This window comes from Podarcis erhardii, assembly GCF_964252035.2.
Source record: "Podarcis erhardii genome assembly, chromosome: 1".
Classification (NCBI taxonomy): Eukaryota; Metazoa; Chordata; class Lepidosauria; order Squamata; family Lacertidae; genus Podarcis; species Podarcis erhardii.
In genome coordinates, this window is record NC_138497.1 from 98888168 (window position 1) to 98906193 (window position 18026).

Consider the following 18026-nt stretch of genomic DNA (forward strand, 5'->3'; position numbering starts at 1 on the left):
CTAGGAAACTAATCCATGCTAAATGAACATGTCAACTTTTGCTACCTGAGATCAGTTCCTGCTACCTTATATATTGAGCTACAATTGGCAATCCTTTGCTCCCTTCTCCAATATCCTATTTACTGTAACTCAGCAGTAGCAAGGCTAACAAAGAGAGCAATCGATTGATGTCACCTCTTAAGAAAGGTAGCACTAAACCTTCAACATTTTAACTGTGCCAGTAAATTCAGTGAAGGTTGCGGGGGGCGGGCGGGGAGTGGCTTTGACATGACTGCTCCATGGTCACTGATACACAAGAGCTCAGCTTGACTGGCAAGAAAGTGGAGCTGTGCAGGAAGCTTTCCTCTAAACAACTGGATAGATCTAGTGGGCCCTTTCATACATAGCATTCACAACCATGTGCGTCTGCTTCAGCACATCAGTCTCTGTTGGTTTAAACTACAATTCCCTGCTATGTCCATAATAAAACATTGCCGTTTTAATGTTGGTTTACTAGCCAGGATCATGTAGTGCGTTCAAAACAGGTTCAAAATCTTTTCAGGGATAAAATGAGCTGTAGTTTACACTAACCAGGACCAGCTCACTGAAGCAGGAATGAAAAGGGGAAAGAGGCTTGGGGAGGCACCAACCCCAGTCTCATTTCTCAGCTTGCTAAACTATATGGGATGTTATGCACAGAACAGCATGTGGTGGGAGGAGAGGGGATATTATTCTGAAATGAAATCTTCCCTTCTTGCACAGGTATGGTGGAAAAACAAATGTAACATGTTTTGCCACATGCTCACTAGATCTCAAGTGTCTTGGGTTTAAGCATGGCTAGGTTCTGCACTGTTCCTTACACATCACATTCCAGTGATGGCCAAACTTGGCCCTCCAGCTGTATTGGGACTACAACTCCCATCATCCTTAGCTAACAGGACCAGTGGTCAGGGATGATGGGAATTGTAGTCCCAAAATAGTTGGAGGGCCAAGTTTTGCCATCACTGAGTTAAGCAGTGTCACTCTGCTGGCACTTCAAAGTCAACAGTAGCATGTTAAATGTTTTCAGTTTGAGCAAGAACACATTTCTTCTAATGACTAAGTAGCAGAAAAGCATCGCTCAGAGAAAGAGCTTCTGGCATGAAAGCTGGAGTATTTTCAGCTAAACATTTCATATCAATAGTTTCCCCCATTACGAAAGTTCTCAGCTCTGTGCCAACACTGAGAAAAGGAGAACTATACTTGTTTGGCTATGTGCAAGAAGCAGCAGAAGCAGTGTGAACCTAAGATGCTCGAAAACTGCAGATGCCTCTCATATACAGCCAGATGTTCAAAACTGTGTTCGGATAGATCCCATGAAATGGGTAGGAGAGCCAGTTCATGTGAAATGAAGGCAAGGTCATTCATTCATATACACATAAGAAATATTGACAGCATTCGAACAGGGATAAATGCTTAAGTCCACTCCAAATGCATTATTATTTTCTCCTCTATTTTATAGAAAGCTGTAAAGAAATAAAAGGATGAAGCAGCCAGATGTGATGTGAAGGGGGTTTGGGTTCATTAGCATGCCTTCCTCTTTGGACAGACTCCTTTTGATTCAAGCTTCTTTTTCTTTTACAAAAGGTGGTGAGAGGTTAGAGTGAGCAATCGAGATTGGCATCAACTTTTTTTGGTAATCACTACAAGTCAGTAGGATTTTGATTTGATTTGATTCTTTACACTGGCTAATTCAAAGTGTATAGTGTTAAGTGGGGAACACTCCAAATTAAGGCCAAAAAAGAACTGGGGAGCGCAACCAGTTGCCTAGGGAGCAGTTGTCTAAGGGAGATGGAGATGACAAATTGACAATTAGAGGCAAAATGCATGGCTTTGTTAGGGGGAAAAACCTTCAGTATGAAGGCATGAACAGAGGATACAATAGGAAATGCCTGGTGCAGAGCAGAGCTGAAACCATTAGGAAGGTCAATCAAGGACTCATGACACAGTTGGAGCCAAAGCGAGGGCACCACTTAGGAAGACCAAATAAAGAGAAAACCCACATTTCTCTAATTATGTTCTCCAGGAACTAGGAAAAAAATTGAATCTCAAAGACACTAAAAGAATTAACAGAACATGTTACACATGCTCTAAATACTAGTAAGCTAATGTGATACTGAGTGTGCTGCTCCCTATGGCCTTGAACTTAATTTCCAGAACTTTTTGGCCCTTTTAAAAACTTTTCTAAGGAGAACAATGCATCACTTTCCTCTCCACCCCATCAGAACTGTCTACACCTTCTGGCATGCATTTAGGGCCCACCCCTGAGCCACGAAAGCTATGTCGAGAAACAGAACAGAAGTATCTTGAGTTCTCCATACTAAGGTAGACTCAGAATTTAAAGCCTGGATGTACCAGGTCAAAAGCTGGACACAGAAACATGTTCTGTTCTTGTAAAGGCCACTTTGACACATAGGCGTGTAAGGGATCAAACCAATCGGTGTTTCAAAACTAAAAGGTGTAAACGATAACCCACCCACTCTCAGTAGTGTAACTTTACACACAATGCAAGGCCCAGACGTAGAGAGAGTTCTAAGATCAGAACTGGAAGCCTGCTCTGGTGCCACAATCTAGTTCTGTTGCCTAGCTTGTTTCCAGGGTACCTTGCTTTCTGCCCTCATTCCCAAATTGCTTTGGTAACCCAGGCACCCATCAACTCAGACCACAATCTTAAAGGCCCCTGTGGAGAGAAGGCAGACCCTTGCCTTGACCATAGTGCTTCTTGCTAAAATAGAAACAGAGCCAATTACAATCGGGGGAGGAGGACTTGAGGAAGGGGGGGGGGGAATGCTACACAGAACAAGTTTTAGTTCCAGTAATGAAGATTACAAGAGTGCAAATTAGGTTCCTAACCCTTTCTGTCTTTTGGAGAGAAAAAAAAATTTGCACTGCTGAACTTCTAAATACCTTCAATTTGCACTTTGCATTTAAATGAGGCAGAATACATTACACAGTAAAGATCTCATGCTTAAGTAAAATAAAATAAAAAAAGATCGAGCCTGTGTTCACATGCACACACAAACATCCGACAAAATAATGTGTCCAAGTTCAGCCTGCCAACCTTTTTGTTAGCCAGCTTGAAAGTAAACAGGAGCTGTCTGCAGAGACAGAATGCTCCCCCAGCAGTTCAGAATGAATTTCAAGGCTGTGTTCCATTTTGTCTTTGTAAGTGTAATGCATTCAACACTATAGTGAGCTGACAATTTAAATAACTACATTTTAAAAACAAACGTGGCATTGATGTTAATGTGCGAAAATGGTCCCAACCACTGGGAGCCTGGGTTCCCACCATTGTTTACTGTGACAACAGGATATAATTGCTTACTTACTTGGCAGCAAACTTTACCATCTGCTTACTTGCATGGTCTCCCACAGCCACCAGAGCCTGGACATTAAACTGCTGCTGACGTAGGACTAAGAAACACTGTTTTCCTGAAAAGAAAGAGGAAGGAACAATGCAGGTGTATTCAGGGCAAGTTACTTGGGATCTTTCTGAATGAATACAAAAATATGTTCTACTACTTTAAAATTAAGCCAGACTTTTAAACGCTCACAAAGCAAAGCCTAAAGGCAGACATGTGCATCCTTTGGCACAGATTTTTTTACTCACAATAACCTTTTCATAGTTCCAAATAATTTCTTTCTTTTTTTTTTAAAGCCAAATAACCTCTTTGGATTGCAGCCTATGTATTTAGGACACTTGAAATGATCAAACAACTTATCCTTATTTTATAACAGTTGTCTTTGTGAAGTGGGTGCAAATATAAATAAAATTTTGTGGGCATCTCTATGGCTGCAATCCTATACACATGTACCCAAGACGTAAATGCCACTTAACTCAATGGTATTTTCTTTTGAGTAGACATGCAAAGGATTGCGCTGTAAATTAAAGGGTAACTGCACTGGCGGAATGGCTTTTGCTCACAGCAACAGGATTCTGCTTCCTCACTTCCTCCCACCACACTCCCAAATCTGCTCTGGGGGTTCCCCCAACTCTCTGCAACAGATGGATAAAAAGATTGAGAGGACTTATTGCAAAACTTGCTTTCATCCTTCTCAGGATGCCTCCAGCATCCGTATTGCAAAACTTGCTTTCATCCTTCTCAGGATGCCTCACCACCTTTCTCCTGTTATCTTCCCCTGGAAGGTCTTATTCAGCCTTTTTCTCTGATTGCTCCTGCCTGTCAGTGACTAGTGGGGGGAATGGGAGAGAAAGAGAGAGCACTGGGGCCTGAAGGCACTGTGACACAGAGGTAGTTGGGAGCTACATCTCTGGTCCCTTCTGTGTCTCACTGCTGCAGATGCAATCTGAGTGATTCCAGGAAGAATGGGATCGTCACTTGCCCTCTGAATGTGGTGCTTCCCCCTCTGATATTAGAGCCTACTAGGAGAAGGAGGATGCACTCTAGCCCCTGTGTAAGATACAGACTAGAGGGCCTTAGGCTTGCTTGCTAGAGTCAAGCCTGGAGGTTTGACTCCCCTTATAAGAAGGCTACCTCCCCTTATGGGACATGGGTGGCGCTGTGGGTTAAACCACAGAGCCTAGGACTTGCTGATCAGAAGGTCAGCGGTTCGAATCCCCGCAACGGGGTGAGCTCCCATTGCTTGGTCCCTGCTCCTGCCAACCTAGCAGTTCGAAAGCACGTCAAAGTGCAAGTAGATAAATAGGTACTGCTCTGGCGGGAAGGTAAACGGTGTTTCCGTGCACTGCTCTGGTTCGCCAGAAGCGGCTTATGCTGGCCACATGACCCGGAAGCTGTACGCCGGCTCCCTCGGCCAATAAAGCGAGATGAGTGCCGCAACCCCAGAGTCGGCCTCGACTGGACCTAATGGTCAGGGGTCCCTTTACCTTTATCCCCCCTTCCAGGATCCACTAACTCCTTTTTCAGGAGAAATTAGTCCTTGCCTATATGCTCCACTCCTCCACTGGCTGAGAATGTGTTCTTTTTCTGTCTCTCAGGATTGTTCACATTTTCTCTTTTCAGTGGGGGGGGGGGGGGATGGAAGGAAACCTATTATGAAACCTGGTTAATACCTCTGTTTATTTAACTCAGAAATATATATGTGGTGTTCTGCCAAGTATCTGTGTCAGAGATCATGGCCATTTCTGATTAAAATGACTATTGTTTAAAACACACTCTCACTCTTTTGCGATTCTGCGAAACAGACAAGATGAATTTTCCATATGCAGCTCAACACCTTTTGAAACAGCTTTCTGACTCATAACATTAATGTTGCAATGAACTGGCGACTGGACTTCTACCGAGACTCATATCAGTTCCTCCAATGCTTGCCACCAACGGAACCTGAATCACACATCTCATTTTTAGTTTGACAGCTTGGATTCCTACCAGTTAGCGGTTTGGGCCAAATATTGTGGCTAACATAAGGCAGACAGGGAAATTTGTCATCTCTCTGCCTTACGCAGTACAACCCCTAATCAGACGTGTCACTTTCTAATCCCATCCTTATACCAAGCACCTCCGAGAAGTACAAATGAGTTTATCTCCATATTTTCTCACAGTTAACCTGAGAGATAGCAACTAGCCCATGGCCCCCCAAAAAATATTATTATTGAACAGTATGATATCTTGTTATGCTCAAGCTTGCAGAAAGGCTCTCAGCTGTGTACGTTAATAAATTTTCAGACTCTTGAGTGATTCTTTTATCATGACATGGTACGAGGGATAGAAAGATTTTTAGAAAGGGCCATAAGGAAACCAACTTGCCCATTCTGAAATTTTCTACCCATCCCAAGACAAGCCCTCAGCACCAGTCTTCTCACCTGCCCATTCCCCACCCTTTTACAAACATATAAATCTGAAAGAGAATGGAAATAAGGGAGACCAGTAGCCCAGCCTAAAGCTGAAGGCTGGTTAAACTGTTCCAGCATTCTAATTTCCCGCTACACACACACACACACACACACACACACACACACACATATATATATAAAATTCACTGACCAGTAGGGGGAAAAAACCCTCATTTGCATAGTTAAGGGGGGATCTGTTCCTTCTGAGCCATACCAATGACTCCAGACTGTGCTCAGAGCATGTGACGCTGTGAAGTGTAGCACTTTATTCACTCAGATTCATTTCTCTGGTGGGTTTTTAAATTTTATTTTAACAATGCATTTACCAGTGCTCCTCTGGACAATGGTGGTTTCAAGCAGGCCCAAAAATGATCTGGAAATTTAGGCAGCATTGGTGTTGTACATTTTGTATCCTTCCTGTCACAATTTGCAAATCAGGCGAGGGAGGAGTGCAAGAGGGAAACAAATACAAAGGGGCTGGGGCAGTAATGCCCCCAGGTTGGGTCTTTCCAAACTTTGGGAGAATTCTCAGAAATATCTCTGGCTTTTTAGGAGAATTTGAACGCACCATGTGGTATTATGCATTTCCACAACTGCGCAAGAGTTAATTTGTCTGAAACAAATTAAAATTAACCACGGTTTGGATAACGTGGCAGGCTGTGGTTAGGCAAAAGTAGAAGCGAAAGCTTTTGAAAACTCCCTCCTTGCAGTCATGACGCAAAAGTGGCGAAGATCACAAACCTGAGGCTTGCCTGGTCTCATTCATATGAAACTAAACTTTTCACATCAGTGCACAGTAGGGAAATCTGAATCCCGTCTCATTTTAGGCAGCCCCTATAGCCTCCTGAAGCTGCCTTGTGCTGCCCCCATCCTTCCATCTCCATAGAGTTCCTTCATTTGTGTTTGTTTCCTACTTATTTTTTCCTGGCTACTTACTGTGTTTCACCTCCCTTCATGCAGTTTTAGTACAATTGGAAGTAGTTCACTTTATAAAAAATAAACTCCCTCCCCCTGCTTCTTCCCTATGGAACTTTTCCCCTCAACTTTCCAAGATCAAATTTGTATGCTTCTGTCATATATGCATGTGTGTGCGGCACACTAAAGTCAGAAAGGAGTTACTTTCACTTGCTTTCCACAACAGGGGGTTTATTGGTCTGTTGTTCTAAAGATAAAATGCTCTGTATATTTGAGTGCAACTGAATCAAACTCAGTAGGCTTTACTTCCAAGTTAACCACACAAGAGCGAGAATTCTAATGTAAGGTAACCACGGTGAAAATTGAAGCAGGGGGGACTTTACTCTGGATTAGTTAATTCAGAAACTTGTCCCTAGCTCCACCCATCATCTGCTCTGGCTCTGCATACCACTGGTGTGGGATTATGGTCCCTCAAGTGGGGGGGGGGGGAGGCTACCCACTCCTGGTTTAGCCCGGCGTATGAACACGGGTCACTGTCCAAATTGTTCGCTTGTTCTTAATTCTACCGAGAATTATAGAATCATAGTTGGGAGGGACCATGAGGATCATATAGTCCAACCGCCTGCAAAGTAGGAAGGGGGGCGGGGTAATTCTGAAATAAAATAAGGTCACCATTTTAAGAAATATATTTATTCATTTCTTTCTATACCATTCTTCATTTTGAGAATTATCAAGGTGGTTCGCAAACAAGTGAAACAGCAAGATGCAGCACTAAAACCAGATCAATAAAATACAGTGGTACCTCTGGTTACGTGCTTAATTCGTTCCGGAGGTCCGTTCTTAACCTGAAACTGTTCTTAACCTGAAGCACCGCTTTAGCTAATGGGGCCTCCTGCTGCTGCTGCCGCCACCTGATTTCTGTTCTCATCCTGAAGCAAAATTCTTAACCTGAGGTACTATTTCTTGGTTAGCGGAGTCTGTAACCTGAAGCCTATGTAACCTGAAGCATATGTAACCCGAGGTACCACTGTAAAGTTAAAAGTATCAATCACAGTGGCCAGGAATGTTGAGCAACAGGAATTAATGGTCAGGGAATTACCCAGATGAACAGGTACGTTTTCATTTGTCAGCAAAAACATCACAGAGTTGAAGCCCACCTGATCTCTATGGGCAGGTCATTCCACAAAGGAGGTATCCTGCTGAAAAAAGATCTCCCCTGCACCAGTGTAAGGTGCACTTCTACAGGCCATGGTACTGTAAAGAGACCTCCTCCGCAGATCACAGCAACTAGGCTGGTCTGTACAGGAGAAAGGCTGGTCTGTATGCTCCCTTGATAACTTGGTCCTGAGCTGCTTAGGGCTTTGTATACTAAAACCATAAACTAGCCAGTGCCGCTCTTTCAACTATCTAACTCTGAGTGAATGTTGGCACTCATGTGTGCCTGCCAACCATCCCAGATGAGCTTCATGGCTGCATAAGATTACATATTTTTCCATTTTAAAAACACATATATGCAAGTTAAAGCTGGCACACCCATTCAGGCCACTATCAACATTTGCTAGTACAGTTGTACCTTGGAAGTCAAACAGAATCTGTTCCGGAAGTCCGTTCGGCTTCCAAAACGTTCGGAAACCAAAGTGCGGCTTCTGATTGGCTGCAGGAAGCTCCTGTAGCCAATCGGAAACCATGGAAGCCCCTTCGGACATTCAGCTTCCAAAAATAATTCGCAAACCGGAACAGTCCCTTCCGGGTTAGCAGCGTTCGGGAGCCAAAACGTTCGAGAACCAAGCTGTTCGAAAACCAAGGTATGACTGTATTATTATTATTATTATGAAAATCTCTCTCTCTCACACACACAAAAATCCCTGGGATCTTTAAAATAAATGATTAACATTTACTGTTAACATTTATGCCCCCAGAACAAGTATGAAACTATAGTGAAATAGGTAACTGACCAGATTTAGTAACTAACCTTTCTTTTCTCCCTATTTATGCCCAATACAAGAAGCATTTCTATCAAGCATGTCAAAGATTTTGGGGAGCAGAGTTCAACTCCAGTTCCTCAAGCTATTGTCATATTTGGTTCCAGAAAGCCTTTTTTCTTTAAATATACGGTTTCTCAACCATGAGGTAAGTGAAGTTCAAACAAATGGAACATCTGTCAGACTTGTATGTCACCTGAAGAGGTCAAAGCATATTTAAACTTGTGCAATGGAAAGTGATCCCCAAGAGAAGTAGTACTCCCATAGTGAAGAAAAATGGCAGGCAGGTGGTTCTGTCTGAACAAGCCATGCCATGGAGCTCAAGCTTAGATAAGGATTTCTTTGAGGCCACTCTAAGAACATTTTTAAAAAAAAAAAATAATGAGCTGGCATATTTTGTTTGGGGCTACGTGAAAGGCCAATTCGTTCCAGGGTTTCCCATTTCCTTTAAAACTTAGGAAGTAACACAAACTAGCTTTATTCCGATTATCCAACTTGAAAAGAGAAATTCTAGTATGCCTGATGACTGATACTTCAGCAATGGTTTTAAATTTTACTTCAAAATAGTACTTTATAACTTTAGAGGCATTTAAAAGTAAGTATTCCATTATACAGCCTTCTTGAAAGCACCGTATTTACCTGTAGGTCTTTTTCTACCATGTTTAACTATAGAAAAAGAACTAACGCAGAAAGACAGGCACATTTATTTTGCAATATGGAAAACAGAAATAAAAAGTTTTGGCTACTGCATTTGTGGCAAACCGTTCTCAAGAGTGTAACATTCCATAAAAATCCAGGAGGGAAAGACACAGAAAGCAAGAATCTAGAGCACCTTTAAACACATGCAACTATTTCCAAGCAAGCAGTCTGGGGCCATCTCCTAGCAATCTACTCCTGAGTAAACAACCTAGTTATCATTTCAAGCTGCAAACTGAGGGAACTAGGTGAAGGCATTCAGCTTGTTCCACCCCATTTTCCTGCCAGGGAGATATCTAGATATCCTTGACACAGATATCCTTGACACAGCAGGCTGGAATATTTTCTTTTAAAATCCCTAAGCTGCTATTCAGAGTACAGTAGTACCTCTGGTTACGTACTTAATTCGTTGCAGGGGTCCGTTCTTAACCTGAAACTGTTCTTAACCTGAAGCACCACTTTAGCTAATGGGGCCTCCTGCTGCTGCCATGCCGCCAGAGCACAATTTCTGTTCTCATCCTGAAGCAAAGTTCTTAACCCAAGGTAATATTTCTGGGTTAGCGGAGTCTGTAACCTGAAGCATATGTAACCTGAAGCGTATGTAACCCGAGGTACCACTGTAGTTCTAGAAAGCATCAGGACAAGGGGAGAAAACTTGACCCTTACTGACCCATAATAAAATGTTTTTAAAGAACTGTGCTATTTTAATGGACCTTTAATAAAGGACAGATCTACAGATAGTTTTATTTGTTGTAAGCTGTGGGCAGTACATAAACCATCTAAATAAATAAATGGTGCATAAACAGACTAGGACAGCCTTCCCCAACTTGGTGCCCTCAATATAATTTTGAACCACAACTCCCATCAATCCCAGCCACCGTGGCCAATGATCAGGGTTGATGGAGTTGTGGTCCAGCAACATCTGGATGGCACCAGGTTGAGAAAGGCTTATCTAGGGCAACCTTGGAAGAGCTAAGCTTACCTTTTGCTCTGCTGGTATGAATCCTCCCACGAACCCAGACGACGTCATCGGCTTTCTCTGCTGTCAAGTCCTTTATTCGAACCAACACACGATCTGCAGGCAATACATTACTTGGTTAGCTATTATATTCATGGGAAGGAGGAACAATAGCCATTTTGATGCAACAAAGCTACCCTGTAGATTTTATGTACATTTACAAGGAAAGCTATTTACAATGCATTCGTGGCTGAAATGAAACCTTGGTGGCAAGGGATGCCTTTTCCCAGCTTCAGTCAGTTCACCATCTCTGACTTGGTACTGGATATGAAGTCTGGGCGCATGTTTTCTTAACCTCCCATTTGGATGACAGCAGTACCTCTCCCTGGGTATGAGGGTTTATTATTTCACACACATAGTTCTACCCCTTTGAATAATCTGACCAAGTGCTTTAGAGGAGGGAATGGAATAGGTGGAGCAGCATGAATGAATGGTGAGTTGAGTACTCTGTTATTTTATATAAGGTATGCAAGATAAGGAGTCTGTGGTGGGGGATAGAGGGAATATGAAGTACTGTGTATACAAAGATTGCATGTCGTGGTCGGAAAATGAGAGGAGGGGATATCCATCGAAGTGGTGGGGAAACTAAGATGGCTACAAGCCATTCCACTCTCTGCCCTAAGGATGCCGTTTGTGAATGCTGCTCCTCATGCCAAGGTCCATGCTGCTCAGTTTTATTCCATTTTTACTTAGCTTTTAAGATTTTATCTGATTCCTGCATTTTATATGAATTTATATTGACTTTTTAAATTACATTTTATGATAGCCGCTTAGAGATTTCTCTTCATGCTAAGTGGTATGCACATTTTTATAAATAATAAATAATGTTGCCTTTTTAATAAGGCAAGCAATCTTGTAAACTATTAATATCTGTGTTAGTTGAAAACCACTGCTTCAGGTACTGGAGTTGGTTCTTTCTGTCTGGAAGCACAACTACCTTGTGTAGTACCTTAGATGTCTGCTCTTTTCACACTAAGCTTTTCTCTTTCTTTCTCTCTCTCTCTCTTTCTCTCTGTCTCCTTCCAACTTCTGACTTTAGTGTCTTCCTATTCCAGCATGCCTGTTTTGTTAATTTTTCACTTTCTGAATATCTTCACAGCTATACAACTACCATATTATACGCTGAGGTTGGATTCTCTTCAGAATAATTCTTTTAGGTTCTGCAGATTCATTTAAACTTTTAAAAGGATAAGATGACTCTAAGGAAGTTCTATGTGATGAATACCATGAATCTCAAAGGTAATTCTGTTGATATGGATAAGTTTGGGAATAGTTAGAGGTAACCACTGCTCTTCCATGAAGGAGAGATGTTGTCTTCTCTAAGTAGTTTGGACAGAAAAACCTAAACACACTTAACAGATAGTGTCAGCCTCACTGAACACATTGTGACTTACTTTCTAGCAAACATGCATTGGATTAAGCTGTTGAAAACAAATTACTCTGAAACAGGGATCTGTGGTAAAAGGGATACACCACTACACTGTTGATGCGCTTGAGGCGGAAAAATAGAAAAACGATGAAACGGAGTAACAAGTTCTAATCCAATTTCAAGTTTCACCAATGTTAACGAAAACTGAAACAGATCTGCTAAGCCTTAGTCAGACAGAATTACATCAACAATTTAAAATTATTACAAAGCTGCAACATTTTCCAGACATGAATAAAAAGGACAAAATGAGGTATCACCCTTTTCATAAGTCCCTAATGTTCAAGGCATCACCCAAAATGTGCATTAGATTAACTTTTTAAAAAATTACTGTAGACATAATGGCCCAACTTTCATTAAAACCAGATGGCAAACACATTTGACTACATGTTCTGACAAGGTCCAAATAATTATTTTCAACTATTGCACTGCTTCTATAAAAAAATCAGAAAGCAACTGCTAAAGAGAAACATACTGCAGAAAAGTATTTTTGCACAAGTAGGTGAAGTAATCTGTTGCTTTTCCTTAATGGTGGTTTTTTTTAAAGAAGAAGAAAGTTCTAATAACTTGTTTCTTTAAACACTGAATCTGAATGCTTTCCTTTTCTCCAATCCACAATGGCAACTTAATCAACCTTTTTAAAGCACTATCCAACTTTCTATTCCTTCCAACTCTTTCTTTACATGATGCAGTGAACCACTGCCCAATTTCCCCCCTCATGTTTCTCTCTCTCTCTCAAAAATGAGAACCAAACCTCTCAATTTATTTCTTCTTCAAAGCTGCATTTTGCAAAAGCAGCACAATATACATCCCAACACTTATGTGCTTGGATTACTCCCAGCTCGCACACAGAACATGACTTCTCAAAGGCTAGCATTATGTCCAAATACAAATTCATGTAGTGTAATATCTATTATGGACTTATCTGCAAGGCTGAACTGAAGCCATAAGCATGCCTACCCGGGAAACTGGCAAGTATGCAGGAGTGGCTTGATGTATTTGTAGGCATACACATAAACTGTCTTATTAGCCCAAGTAAGTTGCTGGGCCACACCCAACAAGTGAAAAAAGGCCATTATTAGCTTAGTTTTGTGCATATCTAATTCTCCCTTAATAATTACTTATGAGGAGGAGTGTGGAGTGTTAGGCGAGGGGTAGTACACATCATTCTCTTTCTGGGATAGTTTGTCCCACCTTTGGTCCCCATCCTGCACTCATCTCTCACCTGTGGCCCCTAGAAGCCGTCAGCATGCGACACCGCTCAAACCCCAGGAAACAGCTTCGACTGGCCAGCTTCGACTGGCCAGAGTTAAACAACTTTTGGATGGCTTCCCCATACTTGATGTATGATTACAAGAAATCATGGCTGCAATCCTATGAATGCCTAGAAGTCAGTCCAATTGTATTCATTGAAATTTACATCTGTAAGCAAAGTTTCAAGAAGGAATCTAATGTTGTGCTAAGGCAATTGTTCCGTCATGGCAAGCATTCTGGCTTGCTAGACTCAGCAATCCCCTCTTGTAATGGGGTATGGGGTTGCTTGTGCGTAAGGCGCAAACTGCTCCGAGCTGAGTAGTTTGGTTAAAACTTTCCCCCAGGCTGGACAGTCAGTACTCCGTGACTGTCTCAATCACTGGCAGAATCCGTCAGTGGGCGTTTCCTGAATTTCTTCCAACATAGAAGTTCTTTCACACCCAATCGCCGCCTGCCTTCTCTGCGCGAAACCTTTCTGTGCAGAGTGGGCGTCCCCAGAGGAGGTCCCGTGCTCTCCCCGCTGGCTTCACTGGAAGAGTCCTGGAGCCTTCTCTCCGAAGCTCCCTCAGACTCCCCTTTCTCCCTAGCGTCACGTCTATTTCCTTCCCCAGCGGAAGCTTCCTCACTCTCCTTGCTGGTTCCCTCTCCCGCATCATTATGGAGCCTCATCACCACCCTTGGCTCCGATGGCAGTTTCCTGACACCTCTCCTCCTCCTGTGTGCTGTTCCAGGGCTTCTCCTGATCCCCTCAAAGCAAATTTTGGGGGGTGCAAGGAGGGAGGGTGAAGGGGGCAACCCCATCTGCGCAAATAGAAGTCCTTGCACAGGCATTCTGCTCACAAAGAGAAAGGGGCCTCTATAATTTCTGTCTTAATACGTGGCAATTGTTCTCTCAGATTTTTAGCACATAGCAAATGTGACTGGGTTGTTTTTTTTTGCCATGTGTTAAATTTAGCTGAAGTTCCACAGTATTTTGTTAACTGCAAGCATGAAGTGAAACAACCTCTTACCTTTTTTCCCTCAGACAGACTGGCTCCACTGCAGCTAGAAATGGTTATCTGTATATTGGACCTGACACAACTATCAGCACTATCTTGCAGATTGTGGTATTTACAACCCAATAGTTTTTTGTCTGCTTTCCAGAATTTTGAAACTGACCTGGTTTCTCCTGAGACTGGATCAGCGGCAATACTCCATACCTTTCCTTGGCATAATCCTATAAAGGGGAAGAACAGTGTGTTATGCTAAAAGCTTTTACACCAAGCCAGAGTCCAAATAAGACAAAAACAAAAAAACGCCTGCATGTTGTGTGCACAAATCTGAAATGACACGCTTCATTTGAGCATTGCTAGCTCTTAACGGATGGCAATGTTCTATATAAGAAGTCAAGTGCTAAACACAGACTCCAAATAAGAGCCAATTTTCACTTTGCTTTTGGTAGTTTAGAAAATGTACATCTCATCAAGTTTGCATTCATCTTTTATCAAGTTACTTTAAAATGTACACCACAAGCTAAATTCAGCACTATATGCTACATGACATTGCCTTTAGTACTGATCATTCCACACACACACACACATACACACACAGGGGAAAACATCATGTGAGTGACATCAGCCTAGGGATCAACTTTCTCAAACTACGCTTTTATCACAGAATGAGTTGAGCCTTGACAACTGTGAAATCACCATGCTTCCCATGCATCATCGCCATAACAGATATAAGCTCAAATAACTCAGCTGCAACCACCAGCTATAAACCTATGGGAATAGACTGCTTTTCGTGGAGGAATTGGACTATGGCATTCAATATCCCAGTTGATCTGCCAGACCCAGACTTCAAGTCATGGAACAGAGTTCATTATTTACTCAGGCTTGTGCCTAACAGGTGCACAAATGGGAATACAAGGAATGCAGTGTTCCCAGAATTTAGACTATATTTCCAAACTTTTTCATCCCATTTACTCTAGTGTAGTTTCAGATTAATAATGTGAGACTAAGAAAACACTCCAGTAACTAAATATTAAAGCTGCAACCTCATTATGTTTCAATATACTATTTGAGGCTCCGTCTGTGTAATAAATAAATGATCCTAATTTCTATCCTTGGTATCTCAGGAAACAAGACTCCAGTCCATAAAAGGTTATGCTAAGAAAGGTTACCTAAAGGATCAACCCCCCCATATGCCCCTGCCCAGCAACTGCGCTTCTCAAATGAGCTGCTGCTGAGAGTACTGCATGCTCCAGAGGTATGCTCTGGTTACATTAGAAACTGGACTTTTAGTGTTGCAGTTCCAGCCCTCTGGAATCAATTCCCAGCTGAAATTAGTTAAGACAACCAACATCATGACGTTCAGGCATCTACTGAAAACATTTCTGTTTAAGATGGTTTCCCCTAAGGTGTGACCTAATTGACTATGAAACATTAACTGTGCATCTGTAGGAATGGTTTAAGTGTTATTAGAATTTATATTTAATCTTATTTTTGCCCTGTTGTACCTCACTTTGATGGTCTTAGATTGTGAACCTGTTTATAAATTTGTACAATATGAATGAATTAAAAACATTTGTTAATCTTTAGGAAGCCACAAGTCTCTTTGTTGTTTCTACTGCCAGCCGCAGTGGGCAATAATAGGCAAGCCAGAATAACAATTGGGGGGGGGGGACCTAAGATAGTTCCACTAGAGAAATATTAGGATGGCCTCATCTTGGGAAATATATAGATAGAACTAGTTATTGCATTAGGCAATTCCAATTTTCCTAACACTGACATGAACATAAAATGTAATTACAAATGCTACCCAATCACTCTATCATCTAAGTTTACTCAAGAATGGAATATATTTTATTTTCTCAAGCTACAATTGCTCCAGAGATCATGTGCAAGGAATTTTCTACTAACAGAAGGAAAGGGGTTGATTTTTGTCCTGTACAGCCCAAAAACCTGCTCCAGATCACTGGAGGACCCTCTGGAACAGCATGGGAGGTGGAACATCAAATTGCAAAGGGAATCACCAAAATCTCCTCCCTCTTTCATGAGTGTCAGCATCCACTGAATCGCCAACCCTTCCACAAAGCAAAGAGCTGATTCAAGCTGCAATGTACAGCTGCCTTTTATGGCTGTGATACTCAAAGTCAGAGGTAATGCAGCAGCTGATTCTCAGGGGCTGCTCATCATTATTGGGAATAATTTTTGAGCAGATGAGCTTGAACTAAGTAGTTTAGGCAGCAAGACTAATCCCACTTACCCACTGAATTCAACAGGACACTTCTCAGTAAACACAGTTAGGACTGTGATGTTAAATCAACTGTGGAGACAGTTGCCTGCTCCAAGAATTAATAATTACAACAAAAACAAATATAAATGATAGATATTTATGAAAGCAGAAGACACTGAATATAGTTTGCACATAACATAAATTATACAATGCATATTTTCTGCTAGAGGACTCATGTTCAAAGGTCTTCTTAATAAAAATGATATAGTCATAATAAATATAGGTGCTCAGAACAGATCACCTTTGATAAAGAATTCAAGAAGCTAATCATGTTTCAGCTTGTTAGGACATTAGTAGAGTGTACGTTTCCACCCTTTTCTATGATGCAAGCCTCCTGTAACAGGCCCATATGCCTGTTCAGTGAGCAGAATAGAGGTTTTGACACCACAGGGCACGGGTGGAGCCTCCCAGGGGCTGCACCTTGGCCTATGAGGCCCATAACCTGTTGTTGGGATACTGCCAGGGAGTCAGAGGCATCAGGCAGCCGTCCACGTCGTCACTGGATGAACTCCAGACTCCCATTGGAACAGTATCAGTCAATCAGATATATCCTAACACACACCACCCGCCCATCAACTGACATCACTGGTGGTGGGCAGGAGGGCAGGGTTGAATCCTGCATCCGCTGTCCAACCCTGTTCCTAGCAGGATGTCCTCCCGGCTCATCAGCTGAAATCTATTCACCCCTAACCCTGAGGAACGTGCCAACAATTGCACAGCCCCTCCATTCACCTTTCCGTAAGACACCCCTTAACCTGAAGACGGACAATAATAGCCACGCACATGCACACCCCACTGACAGCAGTTTCATTTAAGGTTTGGCGACACAGCGCTCACACACAAACTCATTGTGCTGTTGCTTCTAGCAAACAGGTCTTTCTGCAGTGTTTAAAAAATGCCTGGATGAGTGCTTTTTCTTTTTTAGTGAGTAAGTTCGCTCCCACTGTGTGAGTGAGGAAACTCCAACCCCCCAAAAAAGTTGCTGCTCTCATCTTGCACAGCACAACGAGTGGGGGGGGGGAGTTTGATTGAAACGCGTAACGGGGAGCTATGAAGACCCCTGTGTTACCCGACAGCGTCTTCATGGGGCAGGCGGGGGGGGGGGTTACGTGCATAGGTATAACATAGCACCTTCCAAGCCCTTCCCAGCGGAGTTTCGCGTGAGGAAATGGGATGGGGGGGGCGGAGAGAAAACGGAAACGGGGGGGGGGAGACTTCTGACCAGGCAGTGGGCCTTTGAAGTTTGCAGTCCGCCCCCTTGAAACCCCCCCTCAGTGCCCACCCCCTCCCAATAAAGCAGTAGGAGACCCCACCACACCCCGCCCCCTTCGGAGACCCACATCAGCCGGCGGCTGCTCCATGGCGCTGTCTCGGTTCCGTTCCTGGTTCTTGCGGGCGGCAACGCCGGGCATTTTGCCACCTCCGGCAATAAAGTTGGCCAGAGCCGCTTTATTTCTTTTCTTTGTCCCCTACGGGCTTCCGTACCACCCTTTCTCTTTCTCTCTTTTTCTAGCCCCGACCCCGCTTTTTTCCTTTCCGATACTTGCTCTCCCCAGAGTCCCTCCGCGTGTCCGTTCACGCCGCTTCCGGGCACGTAAAGCACGCACAGGAGGACACGGCGGCTAC

General features: G+C 42.8%; 1 protein-coding gene across 1 annotated transcript in view; it reads right to left on the reverse strand.

Annotated features, from left to right (window-relative positions):
• The window catches only part of DARS1 (aspartyl-tRNA synthetase 1), a 48155-nt gene extending 30136 nt beyond the window's left edge, over positions 1-18019 (reverse strand). Inside the window, exons 1-4 of the mRNA XM_081872333.1 lie at positions 17741-18019; positions 14283-14340; positions 10409-10501; positions 3348-3450 (exon numbers count right to left, since the gene is read on the reverse strand). Coding sequence (XP_081728459.1) covers positions 3348-3450; positions 10409-10501; positions 14283-14340; positions 17741-17812 — 326 coding nt within the window. The 5' untranslated portion in view covers positions 17813-18019. The remainder of the gene's footprint in view (positions 1-3347; positions 3451-10408; positions 10502-14282; positions 14341-17740) is intronic.
• Positions 18020-18026: the final 7 nt, after the last annotated feature.